The 19,586-nt window shown below is 41.6% G+C and overlaps 2 protein-coding genes across 2 annotated transcripts; both read right to left on the bottom strand.

Moving 5' to 3' along the window:
- Positions 1-940: 940 nt before the first annotated feature.
- LOC310705517 (trefoil factor 3-like) lies at positions 941-5,015 on the bottom strand. The gene is made up of 4 exons (XM_083500119.1): positions 4,880-5,015; positions 3,155-3,301; positions 1,981-2,130; positions 941-1,184 (listed from the first exon to the last, which is right to left on the bottom strand). Exons 1-4 carry the CDS (start codon positions 4,962-4,964, stop codon positions 1,177-1,179), a joined length of 390 nt encoding a protein of 129 aa, XP_083356245.1. The 5' UTR covers positions 4,965-5,015; the 3' UTR covers positions 941-1,176.
- Positions 5,016-8,682: 3,667 nt separating this feature from the next.
- On the bottom strand, positions 8,683-16,996 carry LOC310705516 (uncharacterized protein). The gene is made up of 6 exons (XM_083500118.1): positions 16,795-16,996; positions 13,520-13,647; positions 12,623-12,775; positions 11,908-12,063; positions 10,512-10,658; positions 8,683-9,026 (listed from the first exon to the last, which is right to left on the bottom strand). Exons 2-6 carry the CDS (start codon positions 13,599-13,601, stop codon positions 8,854-8,856), a joined length of 711 nt encoding a protein of 236 aa, XP_083356244.1. The 5' UTR covers positions 13,602-13,647; positions 16,795-16,996; the 3' UTR covers positions 8,683-8,853.
- Positions 16,997-19,586: the final 2,590 nt, after the last annotated feature.

The following is a 19,586-nucleotide window of genomic DNA, read 5'->3' as shown; positions in this document are numbered from 1 at the left end:
TTAATACCTACTTGAGAAGGCTTTTGATGCTGTTGGGCTAAGGTTTATATTTTAGACTGGGCATTTTTTTGAAGTCTAGAATATTTTCTCTAGTTACTACAAGTAACAGAATGCATGTATGTATTTATTATATTTATTAGTTGCTTTGCATGTCAAAGTGCCTCAGGGTGATCTACATAACATAAATAAGAAATAACAGAGAACATTAAACCCAAATATAGAAACAGCCATAATACAAACCTCAAGACCTCATCCATATGGAACAAATCCTACCCACCTCACTTAGAAAAAGGGCCACAGACATAATTAATTACCCTCCCAATATGGTACTTGACAGTCTATAATTCATCCATCTACTTTGATATGTCACTGAATTTTTCCCCCCTGTTACTGTTTCGTGGTTCACTCTGTTTTTGTGGTAATGGTTTGGTTTCATAGAAGGTATGGTTCATGTAAAGTAAGGAGGGGGTTGAGGAAGCAATATCAGTGGATTCTATTTCAGACAAGTTTGAAACTCTGTAATGGAGATGTGCTCCTTCTGGGCCTCAGGACAATGGGAATATGAACATGTCCTCTTGTCTGATTATAACTAAGTGTTTCTTATTTAATTTTTCCCCCTCCCAAATGAGAAAAAGCAGCTTCTATCGCAAGGGGAGTACTTAACCAATTAATACCCAACATGGAGCAACTGACTCACACATATGCCGAGTGCATTGAAAATGATAAAGACCAGTAAGTAGCAAACTTCCCTGTTGTAGGCAGAACCTTTGTATTCCAGCTACAGAGGGGGGGTGGGCTAGATGACTGTCAGAGTCCCCTTCAACTCTGCAATGCTATGATTCCAGAAATAAAGTGATGCTTCAAGCAGCCTAATGCTTTAAAAAGAGGCAGATGTTGGCTGCATTAATATATACAGAAAAAAGTCCCACAAAATCAATAATTAAAGTTTATTATAACCTTTTATTGCTTTGAAAAGATGCCAAGCACTAATATTGTGAGCAGTGGGAGACAAAATATGTGATTAATTGTGTTATTGTGGGAATGCAAAGGCAAAGCAAAGTGTCGTGGAAGTCAGAATTACAAGAGCACAATGTGCATGATGACATGTTTTCCTTTTTGAATTGTTCCATTGGCAGAGATGCTCCTTGTGCAAATGTCCATTTCTGAAGCTTTGTTTTAACATTCTGAAAAGGCAATAAAAACAAAAAGTATAAGAACTGGGGTAATTTAGCTCTCCCTTGTCCACCTCCATCAAATCAAGTGACAGCAGGAGTAATGTCCCTAGTAGCTGTCTTTAATATTCTGCCCCGCCAAAAAACATGTTGTACTCAGTTACGCATGCTTATACGGACCATGGGCCTAATCATTTGCTCCCCTCATGCAAGAGAGGAAGCAGGGGCACTCTGCCTGACCACACCCGTCACATTCCTGCTGGTCTATTGCTGCACCCCTCCATGTGTTTGGGCTGACCCTTTGCAGCAGACAGCCTGCTTGACTTGTGTGGGCTTCCTGTGTGGTGTAGAATCTTAGAGGATCAGGGTTCTAGATCATTTAAAACTGCTGTACAAGTACAAAGCCTCCCTGCTGTAGACGTCCAGCTCAAATGCATGGAAGGCTGCAGGGATAAGCCATCCGTAAGCAACAATGGGTGGGACCAACAAGACTGTCCCTCTCCTCACCCCAGGATTAGAATTACTGCCCTCCCTGCTCATACTAATGGACTTGCATGAGGGATAGTAACCAAATTTGGGGAAGGGTGTATGCAGTTATTCTAAAGCTTTTCGCATCAGATTTCTTTCCATTTGCACTTGACCTGTGCTACAGATTGCTTGCATGCTCACGCTGAAAGGCATTTACTATTGACTGGTAGTATAGTCTCTTGAAGATATAATGTGCAACAAAATACAAGGAGTAGCATGTGCCTCAGTACAAAATTTTGTTCCATTTGTGCAAAGGGGGAAAATATGTTTGTTACTTTACCTTCTGCTACCTCAACATGGAAGAAACACCATGGAACTGCGGGAGGACGGGACTCAAAACAGCATCCTCTCTCTTCACATGCAGCAGCAGAGATTCCTGGGTATCCACAATTCTTCCTGACTTTCACCTCTGAAGGACATACCTTTTTATCTGTTTTGAATAGTTACCTGAAGATTAGTGGATCAAAGTCACAGTGTTGCTCGTAGTCTTTGTCTAGCTGGTGCTGCTTTTGCCCTTGCTTTTCTGTTTTATTTGAGCTCAAGATACATGAACTATTTTGTGATATTATATATATATATATATATATATATATATATATATATATATAGTCCAGTAGCACCTTAGAGACCAACTAAGTTTGTTCTTGGTATAAGCTTTCGTGTACATGCACATGAAAGCTTATACCAAGAACAAACTTAGTTGGTCTCTAAGGTGCTACTAGACAATTTATTTTATTTTTTTATATATTTCAACTGCATCAGACCAACATGGCTACCTACCTGTATTTTGTGATTATTTCCTCTATGTGGGCTGTCATTAGTTTCATCTTACATGCCTGAACCAATTCGTGCACAAACTGGGATGAGCTTAGATACTAATCAACTCACATTTCTAGCAAAGCATAACAAAGGCTGAGGAAAGAAATATAATCCCTGTGGACAAATTGAATAGCACTGGATTGTATCTGATTAAATCATACTCAGAGTAAAACCACTGATTCCAAAAAGGTCTTCTCTTAGTATGACTTGGTTGGGAACAGCCCATCATCTGCTTGTACTTATATAACCACATTATCCTTAAGCAGCTGTGGGAATAGGCTATCTGGTGTACTGTACACAGCTTAGGTATTTTATTAATCCTTCATACCTAAAGGTTCATCATAAACAAAAATGGTGTGCTTGCTATCTAGCTACCTACCTACCTATCTATCATCTATCTATCTATCTATCCATCTATCTATCTACTTTCTCTCAGGTTCTGGCATGAAGTCTAACATCAGGCAGGGTTCCAGTGACTGAGAAACAGTGGTTTTTCATATTTCCTTGGACAGTTTCTATGTTTGCCTCTAAGACAAGACTAACTGAATGCCTGATAGCAGAATTCCATCCCTCTGACCTGTGTATCATTTTTAGTATCTCAGAAAAGCCAGGTATGCTTCAGAAAAATACATTACATTTTGGGGGGCTTGGAGCAAAGCACCAGGGCACTCCTGCAACTTCGGAACTGAAGCAGCACCCGGCATCCCGGCATTGCTGGGGAGTGATTCCAGGAGGTCCACAGTTAACTCTTGCTTTGGGATCAACGTGACATCGGCATTCCGCTGTTGAGAACAGAAATCGTGGTTAGCTCTTTTCTTGTAAGAACATGGTAGCCTCTGGCAGGTCTCATTGACCTTTCAAAGGGAACTTCCTTCTGTTCAGATATTTGCCTAAATGTAGCCCTCAGTTGAACACCCAATGGCTAAAAGAGGGGAGGGGGACAGGTATGCATGCAAACCCCAGCCCTCTGAGCGCTGGATTGAGCAGGAAAGTCTCTGGAGCTGAGCTGGCCTTTGTGAGGACAAGACTTCCCCGCCCCAATTTTCAGTCCATGCAGGTTCAGGCTCAGTGGCTAAGAGGGCTCATGAATTTCCTATCTAATAAAAATGCAAATCCTTTGTTTAGATCCCTCTGATAGTAGACATGCCAGGGGTTAAGCCTGTTGAAATCATACAACATGTTTCCAGTAATATTAGAACACGTTATTATTTTTATTTTTATTATTTATTATATTTCTATATTGCTATATACACACAGGTCTCAGGGTGGTTCACAACATAAAATCACAATCTGAAACAGCAAAATACATTTTTTTGCTGCATTCCCAGCAGCCCTGTAAGTAAAGTTTTTAAAATCAAAAACAACCCAATAATCACCCCCTCCCCAACACATTTTAAAAGGGCACCTTTGTGAACTTGTGTGTGATAGGTAATTTCCCTGCAGGTAATTCCTGTGGGATTTGGGGTTATATTTTATCCCTCTCCCTTAGGTACCAAATCATTAGCAGCACCTGTACGGGACAGCTCTTGTACCTTTGGCAATACCCCTCTAAGGAGGCAAATTGCTAGGTATTTAAAAGATTCTGAATGCAGGTTCATGATGCACATTTGCATTATGTACATATCCTAATGTATATGTAGAGATGCAATTTTAGATCTATGAGAAAATGAAGGTGCTAGATGACTCAGGTCTCACTGGCAATATGCTTTTACTGCATTCCCAGCAGCCCTGTAAATAAAGTTTTTTAAAAGTTTTTTTAAAAAGAAAAGAAAAGAAAAGAAAAGAAAAGGCGCAGGAGATCTAAGACAGTGAAAACAGCTCAGGGCCTAGTTCCCCCTGGGCCACCCCTAAGAACACCACTGCCCTTAACCCCTGTTTTTGGAACACTGTTGTAAGTGGGCATTATTTTGTTACCCTTAGGGGAGCTAAGGCTTGTGGATTTCACTAATGGTCTGCAACCTTTCCCTCCTGCAATTTGAGCTCTCGGATGTGGCTGGTTCGACTTTCCAAGTGACTTGGCTTAGCTTCAATTGTAAAGGTCATCGCTGATATCACTGAAATGAATTGAATTTTTTCTATTGTCCACGCAGCGGAATGTAACCCTTTACTTCCTTATGGGACAGGGGGAGAAACCTTCCATATTTTATAGCTGTTACCCAGTTTGATGTGCACTCTTACAAAATATATCTAATTGATTAAGGGACTTTGTTGTGCTTCTCTTAATGTTGGTAAGAAGTTGGCCTTAAAGTTTCTCAACAGCAGGGGCAAGTTCATCCAATTCTGAATATTGGCAACATATGCCTTCATTCCATTAATGCACCAAAAGGAAGGATAATCTAAACAGCTCTTAAGGTACTTACGTGGAGCTTTCTTATCATCGGCCAATGCACCAAGTCCTAAAATTAAAATGAGTGAAAGTATCCAGACCCCCTTCTGCTCCATCATAGCTTCCAGCTCTTGGTAAGCAAGCTTTAAAATCAAGGAAAGTACCTCACAGTCCCTATGGGCCTTATTTTATACCGCAATTAATGTTTGTGTTCAACAGTCAGATAACAAGTTTCTAGCCATGCTCCACCTCAAGTATCTCTCTTCATTTGATTAGAAAATGTATCTAAGGGGTTTTGCATACGTGTGTGTGTGTGTGTGTGTGTGTGTGTGTGTGTTTGGCAACATATGAGGTGGTGCTACCTGGGTGGTAAGAATCAAATGAACGTAGATAAACGATATTGGTCAGGCACTGTTGATTACCTCAGAGGAGACATTAGTCAGCATTCCAAACATCTGAGCAGCTTCACATGGCAACCATTTTAGAAAGCTAAATAGACATGCATAAAAGGAAGTGTTGCTTTTTAGCCATACCTGTAGTTTGTATTTCTGCATCAGATTTAGACCAGTACAAATAGCAATATTCAGCCCTAAATCAAAATTCATATGAAATGTTTGTGATCAAGGCAATTCTTTGGGACTTGCCCATGAAATTATCCAGGTTTTCATATTATTATTCTTTTAAAAATAATAAAGATGCTAGAATAATGTTTAACATTATGAAAAAATCAGAATATGATTTTAAGTTTCAGAATTTTGACCCTCGTCAAACTTTTTTCTTTCTTTACTCAAGTTCTATCTTTTGCTGATTCGTTTTAAGGCAATAGGGTAAAGTGCCAACTTGCTAAACATTTCTCTTTATTCGCTTCTTTGTTTGCTCCTGAATGTTCACTCTGCTGTGTAGTTCCATTGCTCCTGAATTCCAGTTTAATTAGAGAATTTCTGAAATTGGTTCTAGAACTGGAACACAAACAGTTTGCTGCGGCTATCTATTCCTTCAATTTGTTTACATTCTTACTGATGCACATGTATGCTTTGGTTATGTGCTGCAAAAAAACTGCAGTCTGGATGTGATCATGCGCAGAACTGCACAAGAATTCTTTTTATACCAATTGTGGGGGTTTTTTTGCAGATGCCCAAATGCACTCTGTCTCCTACACATTAAAGGTAGAAACAGAAAGAAGGAAGGAAGGTTGTGGTTGTGGGGGATGAATCAAAGGGACTAAAGGGCACAGCAGAAGCCCCAGGCACTTCCCTTGTCTCTTCTCCCAGTCTGTCTGTCCTTTCTCCTTCCCATTCTTTCGCTTCCTTCTCTCATACTGGCACAACCACTCTGTCTGTCTGTCTGTCTGTCTGTCTGTCTGTCTGCCATCTACAGTCATACCTCGGGAGTTGAATGGAATCCATTCCAGAAATCCGTTCAACTTCCAAAATATTTGGAACCCAAGGCACGGCTTCCTATTGGCTGCAGGAAGCTCCTGCAGCCAATCGGAAGATATGGGACCCACGTTGGACATTCGGGTTCCAAAAGAACATTCACAAACCAGAACACTCACTTCCGGGTTTGCAGTGCTTGGGAGCCAAATGTTTGAGAACTAAGCTGTTCGAAAACCAGGGTACAACTGTATTTCATCTCTTTCCATTTCCTTTCTCCCCCTCTGACCCTGGCTATTGCCTCACTCTCTAACCAACCTCTGCTCCCATGTTCTGCATACGTTGGGATTTTCCAGGCTCAGTCCATCCAAAAAGCTATATGACTGCAGCTGGGGATAGGCTGTACCACCAATGCCCCCCCAGTCAGACTGAAACCCCCATGTGACTTCTGGGACTGCAGCCCGTAGTTTGAGAAACACTGCAGTATAAAATATATTTCAATGGAAAAAATGAAGATCTTTGCTCCTCGACTGGCAACAGGGCAGAAAATATCTGTGATTTGTGTCATAGCTCTGATACACTATCAGTGGAGGTCACTGCTGTAGTCAATTGTTAACTATTCCTCTTATCTTTGAGTTGGCACTTTGTATGCCTACACACCCCTTAGCATGTGAGGACTGCACAACGGAGGTCACTGGATTTTGTAACTGTATATGTAAATACAAGTCTGGTACCTCCAACAAACAGTTTAATCTGATATGGGCTTTGATACGTTGTTTGAAACAGCAGCAACATAGAGTTGGTAACTCCTTACAAAAGTGATTATCTTTGTTACAACAGCTCCATTGCCTTTTTTTCCAACACTGTTTCAGTTAGAAAACAAGAGTTTGGGGAGGATGTCCTCCTTAGAGCTGGTTTTCAGGCATAACGAGAAAGCTCAGTGTGCCATCTCTTTCCCTTTATGATTCCCTCTCCTTTCTTTTTTTATGGGGGCATATGTAGAAGGTGCTCTGTCCCCTAACTTTCAGGCTTCCTTTCAATGTAGTAATGATATCTATGACCAATATCTTGCTATCTGAGTGGCTTTGGACATTGGAAAAGAAGTGTTGTTAGCTAGATGTGCCTTTCAGCTGAAAGAATGCAGCACTTCTTGAAACAGTTGAAGGGGAACTTGCACAGGTGAAGTTGTGCAAGAATTAGCTTCATCTATCTACAGCCCATGACATTTCCCCTGGACAACTTCTCCTTCAGATGTTACCGAGGATCACTGAGAGTCGGATGTAGAAATGTCTTCATTGGTGGAACTTCTGAAGCTATTTCAGATGGCAAGGAATCTTTTTCAGTCCTCATGGAGAAGGAGGAGGAGAGGAGGAGTTTGGATTTGATATCCCTCTTTACTACTACCCGAAGGAGTCTCAAAGCGGCTAATATTCTCCTTTCCCTTCCTCCCCCACAACAAACACTCTGTGAGGTGAGTGGGGCTGAGAGACTTCAGAGAAGGGTGACTAGCCCAAGGTCACCCAGCAGCTGCATGTGGAGGAGCGGAGACGCGAACCTGGTTCACCAGATTACGAGTCTACCACTCTTAACCACTACACCACACTCTCAGCTTTCAAGCAAGCAGATTCCAGTGGCAGACAGTGTCTGAGAGAACAATGGGTGGAGTAACAGATGTGAATGTCTCTTACCTTTGTAGGCTACATTCCAACCAGCCAAATGTCAGAGGGTTCTGTTGCTATTTGCATATCTAATGAGGGTAAATTCAAGCTGCCATTCCAACCACCACCACACCCAGCACCAAACATGTGTTCGGAAGATGAGCGTGTAGGAATTTACATGCTCAGTCGCATGTGTACAGCTCACTGCTACATGTGAGGTTGTGTGGATTGATATATTAATCCAATGCTTGTGCTAGACAGAATGTCAGTTTTCTGAGAGTTAGAATCCCACTTTCTCTAAGAATACTTTTGTGCCTCTGAACCACCTTATCCTTGGCTATTAGCAACACTGGGAGATGGGTGTGGGATCTGCTATCTGACTAAAAATTGGCTCCTGGTCATATAACCCCATGAGAGTTTGCTGGAAGATGATGCCTAACCTTTGTAGCCCACCATAGGTTGTTGAGGACTCAGCCCGCAGATATTTGCATATTTGTATCCTTCCACCACTCCACCACCACCCCCAGCTTATATTTTTGACAATTCCATCGTTTCATCTATTTTTCAGCAGTTGTGGAAACAGGGTGTCTGGGGAAGCGATTGCACAACAAACTCCATATATGTCTATTTGATCCTCATTCCAAATGTATTAATTTAGTTGCATGAACTGGCTGATGCTGGGCTAATCTTAGTCTCTCGAGCCTCCCACCGATCTGTTATTTATTATTATTTCTAGTACATATGCTCACATTCTTCCTACTGGAGAAATTAGAACTAGTGTCAGACAACCCAACAAAGATGAACACTGGATATTTTGATAGTTTAATATATTTTAGCATAGCATATGAGGACTCCTTCTTGCTATTTATACGTATGGGAATGGAAAAGGTGAGACAAAAATGTAGTGCAAGGGAAATGCTGTGGTCCCTTATTCTGCAGAGCATCCTCTTCAGCCACCCCAAACAACTTCCAGTTCTTCATAGTGAAAAATTCCCTTGCCTCGCCAAAGGTTCAAAGCACCAGGGAACATTTTGGGCATACTGGTAATGTTCAAAGCAGCATCCTTTCTTCAAGCATTCATCGGCAGAGATGCCAGGGAATCCACAACCCACCCTTTTGTTTGGTGCCATTCCACACATCTTGGGAGGTCCTTAAAATGAAACAGAATGAGAAAGAAGAACTTTTGACTCAGGGTTTTTTGTTTTTGTTTTGTTTTTTTAAAAAAGTAAAGCTGCCCCATAATTCCTCTATGAATGTGAATCAGTTTTTGTCTATATTATATTATAGTACTCTCACACAAGCTGATGAGGTTCTGGACCATACAGCTTTACACTGCAGGGGGAATTTACTTTATACTGTGAAAGGCTGAAGACTCCAAAGGGAAGGAAGGAAGGAAGGAAGGAAGGAAGGAAGGAAGGAAGGAAGGAAGGAAGGAAGGAAGGAAGGATCCCTCTATACATGGAGGAGAGAAGCTTTCCTGACTATTAAAGTAGATGCTGATCTACTTTAGTAGCCAGGAAAGCTTCTGCACCCTGCAATGTAAATTTGTTCTTCTGCCTATTTCCTCCCAGTATTATTGGATATGTCTGAGTTCTAGAATGCATAAGATCCTGATATGTTTTGAAGTAAAGGAAGAAGATACATTCAAATGAAAAATAAATGGGAAAGGCTTTTGATATAAAATACTCTGCAAACCTATTGGATCTTTAATTTACTTCAATTTATTTCTACAATCATAAGTTGTTGTTTTTACAAGATGTGCTATCAGGGCCAGCACTAGGATTTTTTTTTGGAGGGGGGACAGAGCTTTGTCCGGGTGCCCTTCAGTTAGCTCCTCTTAGCATCACTCTGATACTCTCCCAAGCTTACCAGGAAACCGATGACAGTGGGTGTGGGTGGTTGGCAATAGCGGTGGGCCATGATGCTGAAAGCAGGGCAGCTCTACCTTTCTGGCTCCTCCTCAGACCAGAGTTGTTAAGACAAGTACTAGATGAGAGAGTGGCAGCTGCTGCCATCTTAATCATTCCCAATGCCTCTGGGACTCACCTCACTGTGTCTACGATGGGGTGGGACCCAGACACATTAAGGAGAATGAAGATGGCACCTGACCAGCACATCTCTTCACAGTGCTTGTCCAAAAAGATTTTTAATTTTTTTTACAAATAAAATAATTGAAGCTGGAGTCAGCTGACACTGGGGCTGGAGACATGCTGTCATATCCTATACACACAGGATTGAAGTGGTGGGGAGAAAAATGGGCAACTAAAAAAATTTAAAATGGCACAAGACTGTAGTTGCAGCCCAGTGTCCTTGGAAACAGTTCCAGTAGCAACCAGACAATGCCTGTGCTAACACTGACTTGCCAAATACAACCAGAATATTCAAAATACAGAGGGCAAAATCCTCATAATTCCATTACTTTTATTTCTGGGAAATATGGATTTTGCAATAAAAATCTCAACAATAAGTAAATGCAATATTATAGTCCGTCCAATATTTTGGTATTCTCATTCCAGGACAGAATCTCTAGGGACATGGATCAAGATGCTATCCCTACACTGCTCTCTGTAGGCATACTTCATCCCTCTCTATTTCAGACACATCTGTTGTCACAAGCAAGTTGCTGCTCTGTTACCTGTTACGGATGTTGGGTAAAAACACCACCGAGTACTAACAACATATGAATTGAAACAGCATCCTCTTCCCTGGCATTCCTCGGCAGTGATGCCTGGGTATCCACAGTCTTCCCTTGCGCTCATGTCCATTACACAATGCTGGGAAACTGTTTAGAAAAATGAATCATGTTACTACGGTACCAGGCTTCTGTTACTTCTATAGATGTGCCTTTCATGTATTTATCTGTTTGGTTATTTTAACCATAGAATACACAAACCATTAAAAGACTTGTTATGGACCATGACTTAGGCAGAAACAATTAACAACTGGTCAAAGGGTTGTGCCCAATCCTATTTTCTCACTATCATGTGGATAGGAGTCCTCTTCTACATTGGGCTGGAATTTGGAGGAGGCAGAAATCACTTCTGTCCACCAGTGTTCGGAACAGAGATCATAAAACTGTAGAGTTGGAAAAGACCACAAAGGTCATCTAGTCCAAACCCTTGCAATGCAGGAATCCTTTCCCCAACATGGGGCTTGAACTGATGATCCTGAGATTAAGAGTCTCATGCTCTACTGACGGAGCTATCCTCAGCCAGTGAGGCTTACTGTTGCCTGCCTTGTGCTCTTTGGGGAAGAAACAGGCTGTGGAACAGGAACTCTCCTTTTCCATTAACCAGTCCTCAATAGGTGCATGCCCTGGTTATCTCTTGCTTGGATACATGTGACTACTTTTGAAGGTGACTTGGAAACTACAACTAATCCAGAATGTGACAGCTAGACTGGTGACTGTGAGTGGCCACCAGGACCATATAACACTGGTCCTAAAGGATCTTCACTGGCTTCCAGTACGTTTCCAAGCACAATTCAAAATGTTGGTGCTGATCTTTAAAACCCAAAACGGCCTTGGCCCAGTATACCTGAAGGAGCCTCTCCATCCCCATTATTCAGCCCAGACACTGAGGTCCTCCATCAAGGGTCTTCTGGTGGTTCCCTCACTGTGAGAAGTGAAATTACAGGGAACCAGGCAGAAGGCCTTTATAGTAGTGGTGTCCTCCCTGTGGAACGCCCTCCCTTCATATGTCAAGGAAATAAAGAACTACATAACTTTTAGAAGACATCTGAAGACAGCCCTGTATCAGGAAGGGTTTTTTTATGTTTGATATTTTACTATGTTTTACATGTGCTGTAAGCCACCCAGAGTGACTGGGGAAACCCAGCCAGATGGGCAGGGTATAATAATAATAATAATAATAATAATAATAATAATAATAATAATAATAATAATAAATTTGTAACAAAACTATTGATTGTTTACATGACATCAGGTTACATAAGAACCTAAAGGAACATGATTGTGAATGGGCTTATATTTCCCCTCTTGAATTTGGAGAACATTAACACAAAGTCATTACCCTCATTCACTGGAGGATAGAAGCACATTGATGTGTCAGAAGCCTTTCGGTCAAAACAGCACCCAATCCTTTTGCACCTCTTGCGCGTGATCCCTTGATAGCCACAGTCCACTCTTGCTTGCGGTTCAGTCATTCTCTTTGCATATCGGAGTGAAGCTATTGGAAACCATATGCCAGGTTTTAGGCAGCTTGTAATGTTGCTTTCAGCCTAGGTTGAGAAATAACTCCTTGTTGGCTTAAATGAAGCTCATCAAAACCAAAATCCAAGGACCTAAATCAAGGTCCTGGAGCTTAGACCCCACCCCCTGGCACAGAGCCCAAACAGCCGAAGGACTGCCTCTTCCCACTGCAGCCTGCCCCATGTGTTAAGATGCAAAGCCCTGCTCCAAGTGCATTCTTTATTTGAAGTGTGCTGTAAAATGGCACAGGAGACCAGCTGCTCTGTGTTGGCAACCAGGCTCTGAAATGCCTCCCCCAGGAAGCATGATGAGCACATCTTTAGTTATTTAGCTATTCCATTTCTTGCCTGCCCTTCACTAAATTCATGAATCCAGAGTGAACAACTGGAGGAATTGTTTGCAAAATTTGGACAGCTACGTTTTGGTTCTCATATCATTTCAGAAAGTGTGGATTAGGTCATGTGAAATGAATCTAATTTCTACCCTGTCCCTAGCTTCTTCCCATTCCTCCCCCAAACCTTTTGTGTATCATTTACCTCTTTCTCCAGAAGGTTTGAAGCACCATGGGACATCAGGCACAGTTGCATCAAAGCAGCAGTCCTTTTCTGTGCATTGCTCTGCAGTGATGCCTGCAGAAGTGGAATCACACCTCTTTCTAGCCTGGGCATCCATCAGACATTGGCATGCATCTGTTTGGAAGGAATTGCTATATTTGGAGCAACCATATTCACCACTCCATTGTAAAGTAACCAAATGTGGGTTGGACAGTTGGTGTGTCACGTTGTGAGCTGGGTTTACAGAAAATAAATCACGTGGTCCCTTAATACTTTGCATTTCTTCATGGATTCAAAATATCTCAACCAATTCACAAGGCTCCTATCTCCTATTGTGAAGAGTCCATCTGGCTGTAAATGGATGAGCTTTAATGTGAGAGTTTGGGATAAGCAAACGCAGCCTATAAGTAACAGGAGCTTAACATTACAACAAGCAAGAAGTCTGCTGCACATCCATCAGATACCTGCCTCACAGGGGCTTGTACAGTCTCCTTGTCTTCGGTGCCAACATTATCATTTTATACAAACCAATGTTTGGTCAGCAAGTGTGGGTTGTCTTTCTGTTCTCTTTGTCAACAGTGATGGCGACAGTGGTTGGGTGGGTGCCTATAGGACATGGCACTGTAGCATGGGTTTATGAAGCTATAATAAGAATGCCTAAAGCAATTTATGGGCTACAACAGCGGCACTCAAGGTTATCCTCAGTTGACCTCACATAGAGAAAATAATAATTTCTTCTATGGGGATTATTTTTAGTAACAATTTATAGATGACTGTGTTTGCCTGTTGTTTCTGAATAGATTTGCTGTTCATCATTGTTTATTATTGTTTGTTCTTTTGTTTATTAAGAAACAAATATTATATGCAATATATACTTACATGGTGGATGTCTTCTATTTTGGGAACAGACAGATCCTAAGCACAGGGCAGCAACCAATAATAACCATTGCTTGCATTCCATTGCTATATCCACCTTGTTCACTTTAATACTTTCCAAGAAAACTGATCTGAAATAACATATGTTTACATTACATTTATATCCCCAAATTAAAATAATACAAATACTTAAGCTGGTTCATTTCTTCCCAAAATTTATCGGTGAAAAAATGCTGTTCAATGGCAGATTCACGGTCCACAGGGTCCTGTGCTCAGTCCTTTTGGGAGGATCCTGTTTGTTCACCTAAATAAACAAGTCTATGTCCAAAGTTATGATGGAGCTAAATGCATAATAATTGTCAATTAATCTGTCATAACCTACATTTTGTAATGCAGACCTTTCGATCGCTAAAATGGTTGAGCTCATTCAGTGATCTTGAGTTATAGTCGAACGTTAGTAATGGACTCTTTTAAGGGTGTTGAACAATCTTTCACCAGTCACACTTGATATGGGTAAGGTTTAAAAATATTAATCGTCTCTACATTTGGGAATGTGGTACTCAAACCAACAACAGGCTTGTAAAGTGCAGTGGGAGACTCTGATGATATGAAGTCCTCACTGTGACAAAATGCAGGAAGAATTGCAATTTAATTTATCTTTTATTTTTATTTATAAAACAAAACAGGATTAGTTTCTTGAAAAGTGTGGATTAGGTCATATTCTACCCGATCAAAGCATGACACAGCCTACAGAGCTCAAACAAAGCAGGGGCAGATGTGATTTAGAATTATGAGCCTCAGAAATAAATGGTATGAGCATACACAGAGTGCACCTGTCTAGCCAATGAGGAATCTCTGTTTGCATTTAATGTGATGATTCAACACTAACAACGGCCTGAAATAAAAACTCTTTGGGTTGTATTCAGTGCTAATCCTACTCTGAATAGACCTGTTGAAATTAGTGAGCATGACTAACTTAGGTCCATTAATTTTAATGGGTTTACTCGGAGAAGAACTGGCATTTGATTACATCCCTTCATTACCAGTCAGCCACATGATACATGGAATCATTGCTTCTCCTTTACCAAAGTGGCAAGAAAAACAAGAAGCAAGTAGCCCCGGCACCAAAAGATAGTAAGGATCGGGCAGGATTCGATCAATGAGTCACACCAATGGAAGCTTGCATAGGGATTTCTGCCAGTGCCTTAAGGTTTTCCTCCTCTCTCCACTCCATGGGCGTCCTCCACACATCACGAATTGGCTCTGGGGGGTCAAGAGAAACCTTGGAACAGCAGGCAGGAGAAGGCAAATGATTGTGTTGTTGGACTGATCTGCTCAGTGCTACATTGAATTCCTCCCACTGTGACATAAAGGGAATCAAGTCCGTGCTCTGCGTGTTCCACTTCACCAGAGCTTAGAGCAATTCCAGTCCAGGTTGTACAAAAAGATTACAAGCCACACAGCATCCATTGCTGGCCAGGCCTCATACTATGGTGCACTTAGTCTAAATGCTAATGCTAATCCTTTTTCTTCTCTTTTCTGTTACTCTAGGATCAGGGACAGATTTAGATTTGATGAGACTCTAAGCTACTGAAGGTAATGGGGCCCTTTATATGTCCATCTGTCCTTTGTCAACAACAAATTGTCACTGTTTTTTGTGTTGAATATATGCTAGATGGTAATTTATGGACCTAATAGGTATCTAAAGCCATTTGCACATAACAAAATATGTATTTTATAAAAGCAATTGATATAGAAATGAGCAAACCAGTGATATTTTAGGGAGCAGGCTAGCAGGCCGGGCCCATTACTTACATCACAGGAGCCTACACAACACACAACACTGTTGCTGTATGTAGGTTTTATTTTATTTGTTTTTTATCTTATATTTTGGAAATGTACATCCAGGGTTTTTTTCTTTAGTTTTTTTTGGGGCCCCCAAGAGAGTGGGGCCCAAAGCTATAGCTTGTTTAGTATATACATAAATCCGGCACTGATTGGACAACAATCTTCTAAAATATCTATTTTAGGGGATAAGCTCCTCATGCTTTAAGTAAACCATATAAAATTATAAGACTGCTGAGTTATATAGTTGCAGTCAATAATTGTTTAACACTTGCCACAAATGTTTCTGCCAGAAATTAGAACAGTATTGACTACAACAATATAGTGCAGTGTTTTTTTAAACACAGCCAACATGATAAAAGAAAAATTTCTTGATCCAGAGTATTCTGAGTAATTCATGCTGGATTGGGTCCCTGTGACATCCCTTTGAATCATAGAATCACATGTGGAAGTTGAGAAGAAAAAAAGTTGCTGTATAAAGTGCTTCAAAAAGCCAGTCATGGCCTTTTCCCTTCCATCCCCCCATCTTCTATGTCCCTGCCAACAGACACTTTGCATTCTGTGGCCACTGAACATGTTGAGTCCACATTGGTCCAAGACTTTTTGTACTTTCTTGCTTTTTTGTACTTCTGCTGATGCCTCCTCCTTGTGTGTGGAATAATGTCATATTGGCTACCTATGGATCACCACTTGGAGGATGAGTTTGCTGTAGTGTTGCCATCTATTTGGTGAATATATGTGTACATGCCTCACATCTAAGTGCACAGATCTGTGGAATGGGACTATGAACAATGATAACACTCCAGATCTTGCTCTTGAGAGTCAAAAAAAATTAACCTAAAGATATTATTTCCAAAATAGTATAAAAAGTTTTTTGAGGCATACATTTTAAGCATCCTTTGAAAAAATATGGCAATGATTTACTGTTAGGGTTCCAAGGAGTTGCTTAAGAGCAAGCAGGCAAATGCCTCCCTGCTCGGCTGTGAAGCCTTGCTTTTGATGCCAAAATTAACTTTATCTGTCCAGAGCGCCACTCTCCCGTGGCTGGCTCATTCACTGGCAGAATCCGTGAGTGGGCGGTCCTTAAACCTTCCCCAGCAAAGCAGTTTCTTGACGCCCAGTCTGCTCCTCCCCTCTCGGCGAGAAAGCTTACTGCGTAAGGAGGGCATGGGTAACGGAGGACCTCTCTCCTCCCCGCTTTGCCCAGGCAAGGTGTCCTGGCACCGCCTCTCCTCCACCGAGCCCTGAAGCTCCTCTCCACTGGAGGCGTGGTTACTCTCCTCCGCTGAAGAGGAGCTGCTTCCCACAATCTTTGGGGGCTCTCTGTAATCCATCCGGTTTTTCCCCTCTCCCCCCTGAGCCGATGGCAGTTCCCTGACATTTACATAAAGTAATGTACAAAGTAAAAGAAATACGTAGAAATTTTGGCTTACTTGAAATGGTGAGAAGCTAGACATAAGTGGCTTGATTCTGGTGCTGCTAGACCTAGATGTTAGATAACAGAAAATTTCCTGTCTTCTTCAGTCCCAAGGATTATTCTTTGAATAATGGCTTTTAGTTTGCAGATCAGCATCTAATAGCCGTGATGTCACACCATGTCTGAACTGAGCATACAAGCTTCATTTTTTAAAAGGACAAAGGACAAAGGGCTTTTTTATATGTGATAGCTTTGGGCAAAAGGCCAAGCTTCCCAAATATTTATCTGCTGTTCAGCTAGTTTACTGTCCTACGACCAGATCCTATGAGGAATCCGATCCAGAGGAACAGTCAGTACCCAGATATGTCATGACCTCTGGAGCTGTACTGGCATCCAGAGTCCGCCCAGGAGGAAGGGCTCTGTTTGGGAGGCAATAAACAGTTGTTGCCAGGCAGATAATCATTTGGGCAGAGAACATAAGGCAAGGCACATATCAAATTCACTGCTTCCCAGAAGATACTTCATGCAGTGTTACAGGCAACTTAATTGTTTTCAGTGCCACATTCATGTATAGGTTAAGTAGGCTGAAGCCTAGGGCCTCTATATCTAGGGGGGCTCGCCAGCCAGCCCGCTCCACAGTGGGCAGTCTCTCCTCTCCCAAAATTGCAAACTGAAGACTTCATGCAAGGGCAGGACAACTTGGCCTCTAAATCTAGGGGGTTTGCCCGCTCCACAGTCTCTCCGCTCCCAAAATTGCAAACCCAAGACTTCTGGCATGGGCAGAGCAACTCAGGCCCTTTGGAGTTTTTTAAGAATAACGTTACAAATTCATTTTCCTAAAAAAAATAATGCTTATTCCACATAAGGTTTACAAAGTTCAGTTATTGCCTCTCTTCATCTAAATCCAGCCCTCATTGTTTCTGTTGGGAACCTTTGAAAATGGAACTGCAGCTGACATCCATTGCAGCAAGATTGACTTGTCCTGCTGCTTCTGCATGGTCTATTATGGTATGGCAGCACAAGCCACTCTACACTTCCATCACAAGATTAGGATGCATTTTTCTGTAGGTGATAATTTTGTATGGAGATACCAGACCAGATGCAACAAAACAACATATAGCATTACCTTTGGGCTAATGCTCCCTTACACTAGTATAGCCTACAAACCAGAGATGAGAAATCTGTGGTCTTTCATATATTGATGGTCTACAACTCACATAATCCCTGATTGTTGGGAATTAGAGTCCAGCAACATTGGGGAAAGCCACAAATTGCCCATCTGTGCTATAAATGGTGGCTGAGCTCAATAAAATGTGCAAAGATGGGGATGAATGCACAACAGAGATACAGTTCATCCCTTATACAGCCAAGACTCCCTGGAATAAACCTCACTCTCCAGCCATTGTCACATGGAATGATCGTAAACTCAGGGAAAACGTCAAAGTAATTGCTGTGCCTTTCTTTTTCTCTGGCCCACTGCCCCATTTTGACTGCATTCTTTTTGAAAGTTGAGGCAATCGTCGTCTCGTGTCCTTAACAACATCACTTCACACACCCCTCCCCTCCTTCCCTCCCATCTCTGGGATAGCCTTCATGGTTAAAGAGTAATTTACTGATTTGTTTTCTTTTTCTGAGAAAGCTTTGGTAGTTTCTCTGTTTCCCCATGTGGTATATTATGATGGCATTCTGCCCTCCAGACTCGCACCCAAAGTTGTTCATGCTGTGCACCTGATTATTTTGGTAAACACTGAGTAGCCAGTTTTCTGAGCCAGTGCTATCAAACAGCAGCCTATCCTCTGGCAGAACAGAGCAAGGGCCACAGCCGGAAATGATTTCCCTACCCTAGAAAAACAGCTCTTCTAGCACATTTGATCTAAATTCTCCACAACTGTGCATTGGAAAGGCTTATTTCTTCAATATAGAGAAGTACTTGGCAGGCATGTATAGAGATGAGGGTGGGTGCATCTTACTAAATCTCTGAATTTGAAAGAAAGAGAAGGAAAGCAGAAATTAAGGACGCAACACACTTTTGCTTTGATTTATTGCTTCAGGAAGGAGCAAAGGGCTGAACAGTAGGGGGGAAGAATCAGAAGAAGTAATCTACAGCATGGTTTAAGTGGTTCAATTAGTCTCAGAATTCTGCAGGATCTCAGTTGCCAACATTGTCAAGAAACGGGTCCGTGATGATGAAGTGCCTTGTGCACAGCTTCTTCGTGTAGAGAAGTGGTTCCTACTCTCACTGAATCCGTTCCTTATAACACACACTCTGGATGGAGAAAGTGAAAGAATAGCATCAGCCACACAATCCACTTCATCAGAGCATTTCTCACCTCAAGCATTTTAAAAAAATTCTCATTTAAACATATTGATGCACGTTCCAAACATTTCCCAAATGATCAACATAAAATAAATATAATTTGTAGTGATGAGAACAGCTCACTTAGCTGCCATTCAATAGAGCAGTCCATTCATCTTTTTTAACCTCTTCCCTGTACTAATATCTGCTAATACAAAATCTGCATTGTGATGTGTGATGCCATTGCAATGTCCACCTCCCAGTCTCCTGCTTTTAAGTGTGTGGGGAATTTTGCAACATGATTGATGTCATGTTATTCATTTGATTTACATATTACTCAGATACCTTTATTGGGGACGGGATGGCCAGTTACAAAAGAAGACAGAGCTCCCACACCTTGAGCAGCTGTCGTACCAACTTCACCTCCTGAAATTCCTTCTTCTACTCTAGTTTGAAAGGTTTGGGGGCCTCTGCATCTGGCTAGCCTAGCCCAACCCTGTGCCCTGTCCATC

The sequence above is a fragment of the Podarcis liolepis genome (assembly GCF_965112155.1).
Source record: "Podarcis liolepis genome assembly, chromosome: 4".
Lineage (NCBI taxonomy): Eukaryota > Metazoa > Chordata > Lepidosauria > Squamata > Lacertidae > Podarcis > Podarcis liolepis.
This window is presented reverse-complemented; position numbering and strand designations above follow the sequence as displayed.

Excerpts from the sequence above, each read along its gene's own strand:
- LOC310705517 (XM_083500119.1), bottom strand. The coding sequence starts at position 4,964 with ATGATGGAGCAGAAGGGGGTCTGGATACTTTCACTCATTTTAATTTTA. Across the intron at positions 3,302-4,879 it reads CGATGATAAGAAAGCTCCAC|CGGAATGCCGATGTCACGTT; the intron begins GTAAGTACCTTA and ends TGTTCTCAACAG. Across the intron at positions 2,131-3,154 it reads TGCTCCAAGCCCCCCAAAAT|ATAAAAAGGTATGTCCTTCA; the intron begins GTAATGTATTTT and ends TATTCAAAACAG.
- LOC310705516 (XM_083500118.1), bottom strand. The coding sequence starts at position 13,601 with ATGGAATGCAAGCAATGGTTATTATTGGTTGCTGCCCTGTGCTTAGGA. Across the intron at positions 12,064-12,622 it reads CAAACCTTCTGGAGAAAGAG|CTTCACTCCGATATGCAAAG; the intron begins GTAAATGATACA and ends GGTTTCCAATAG. Across the intron at positions 9,027-10,511 it reads TTACCCAACATCCGTAACAG|GACCTCCCAAGATGTGTGGA; the intron begins GTAACAGAGCAG and ends TTTCATTTTAAG.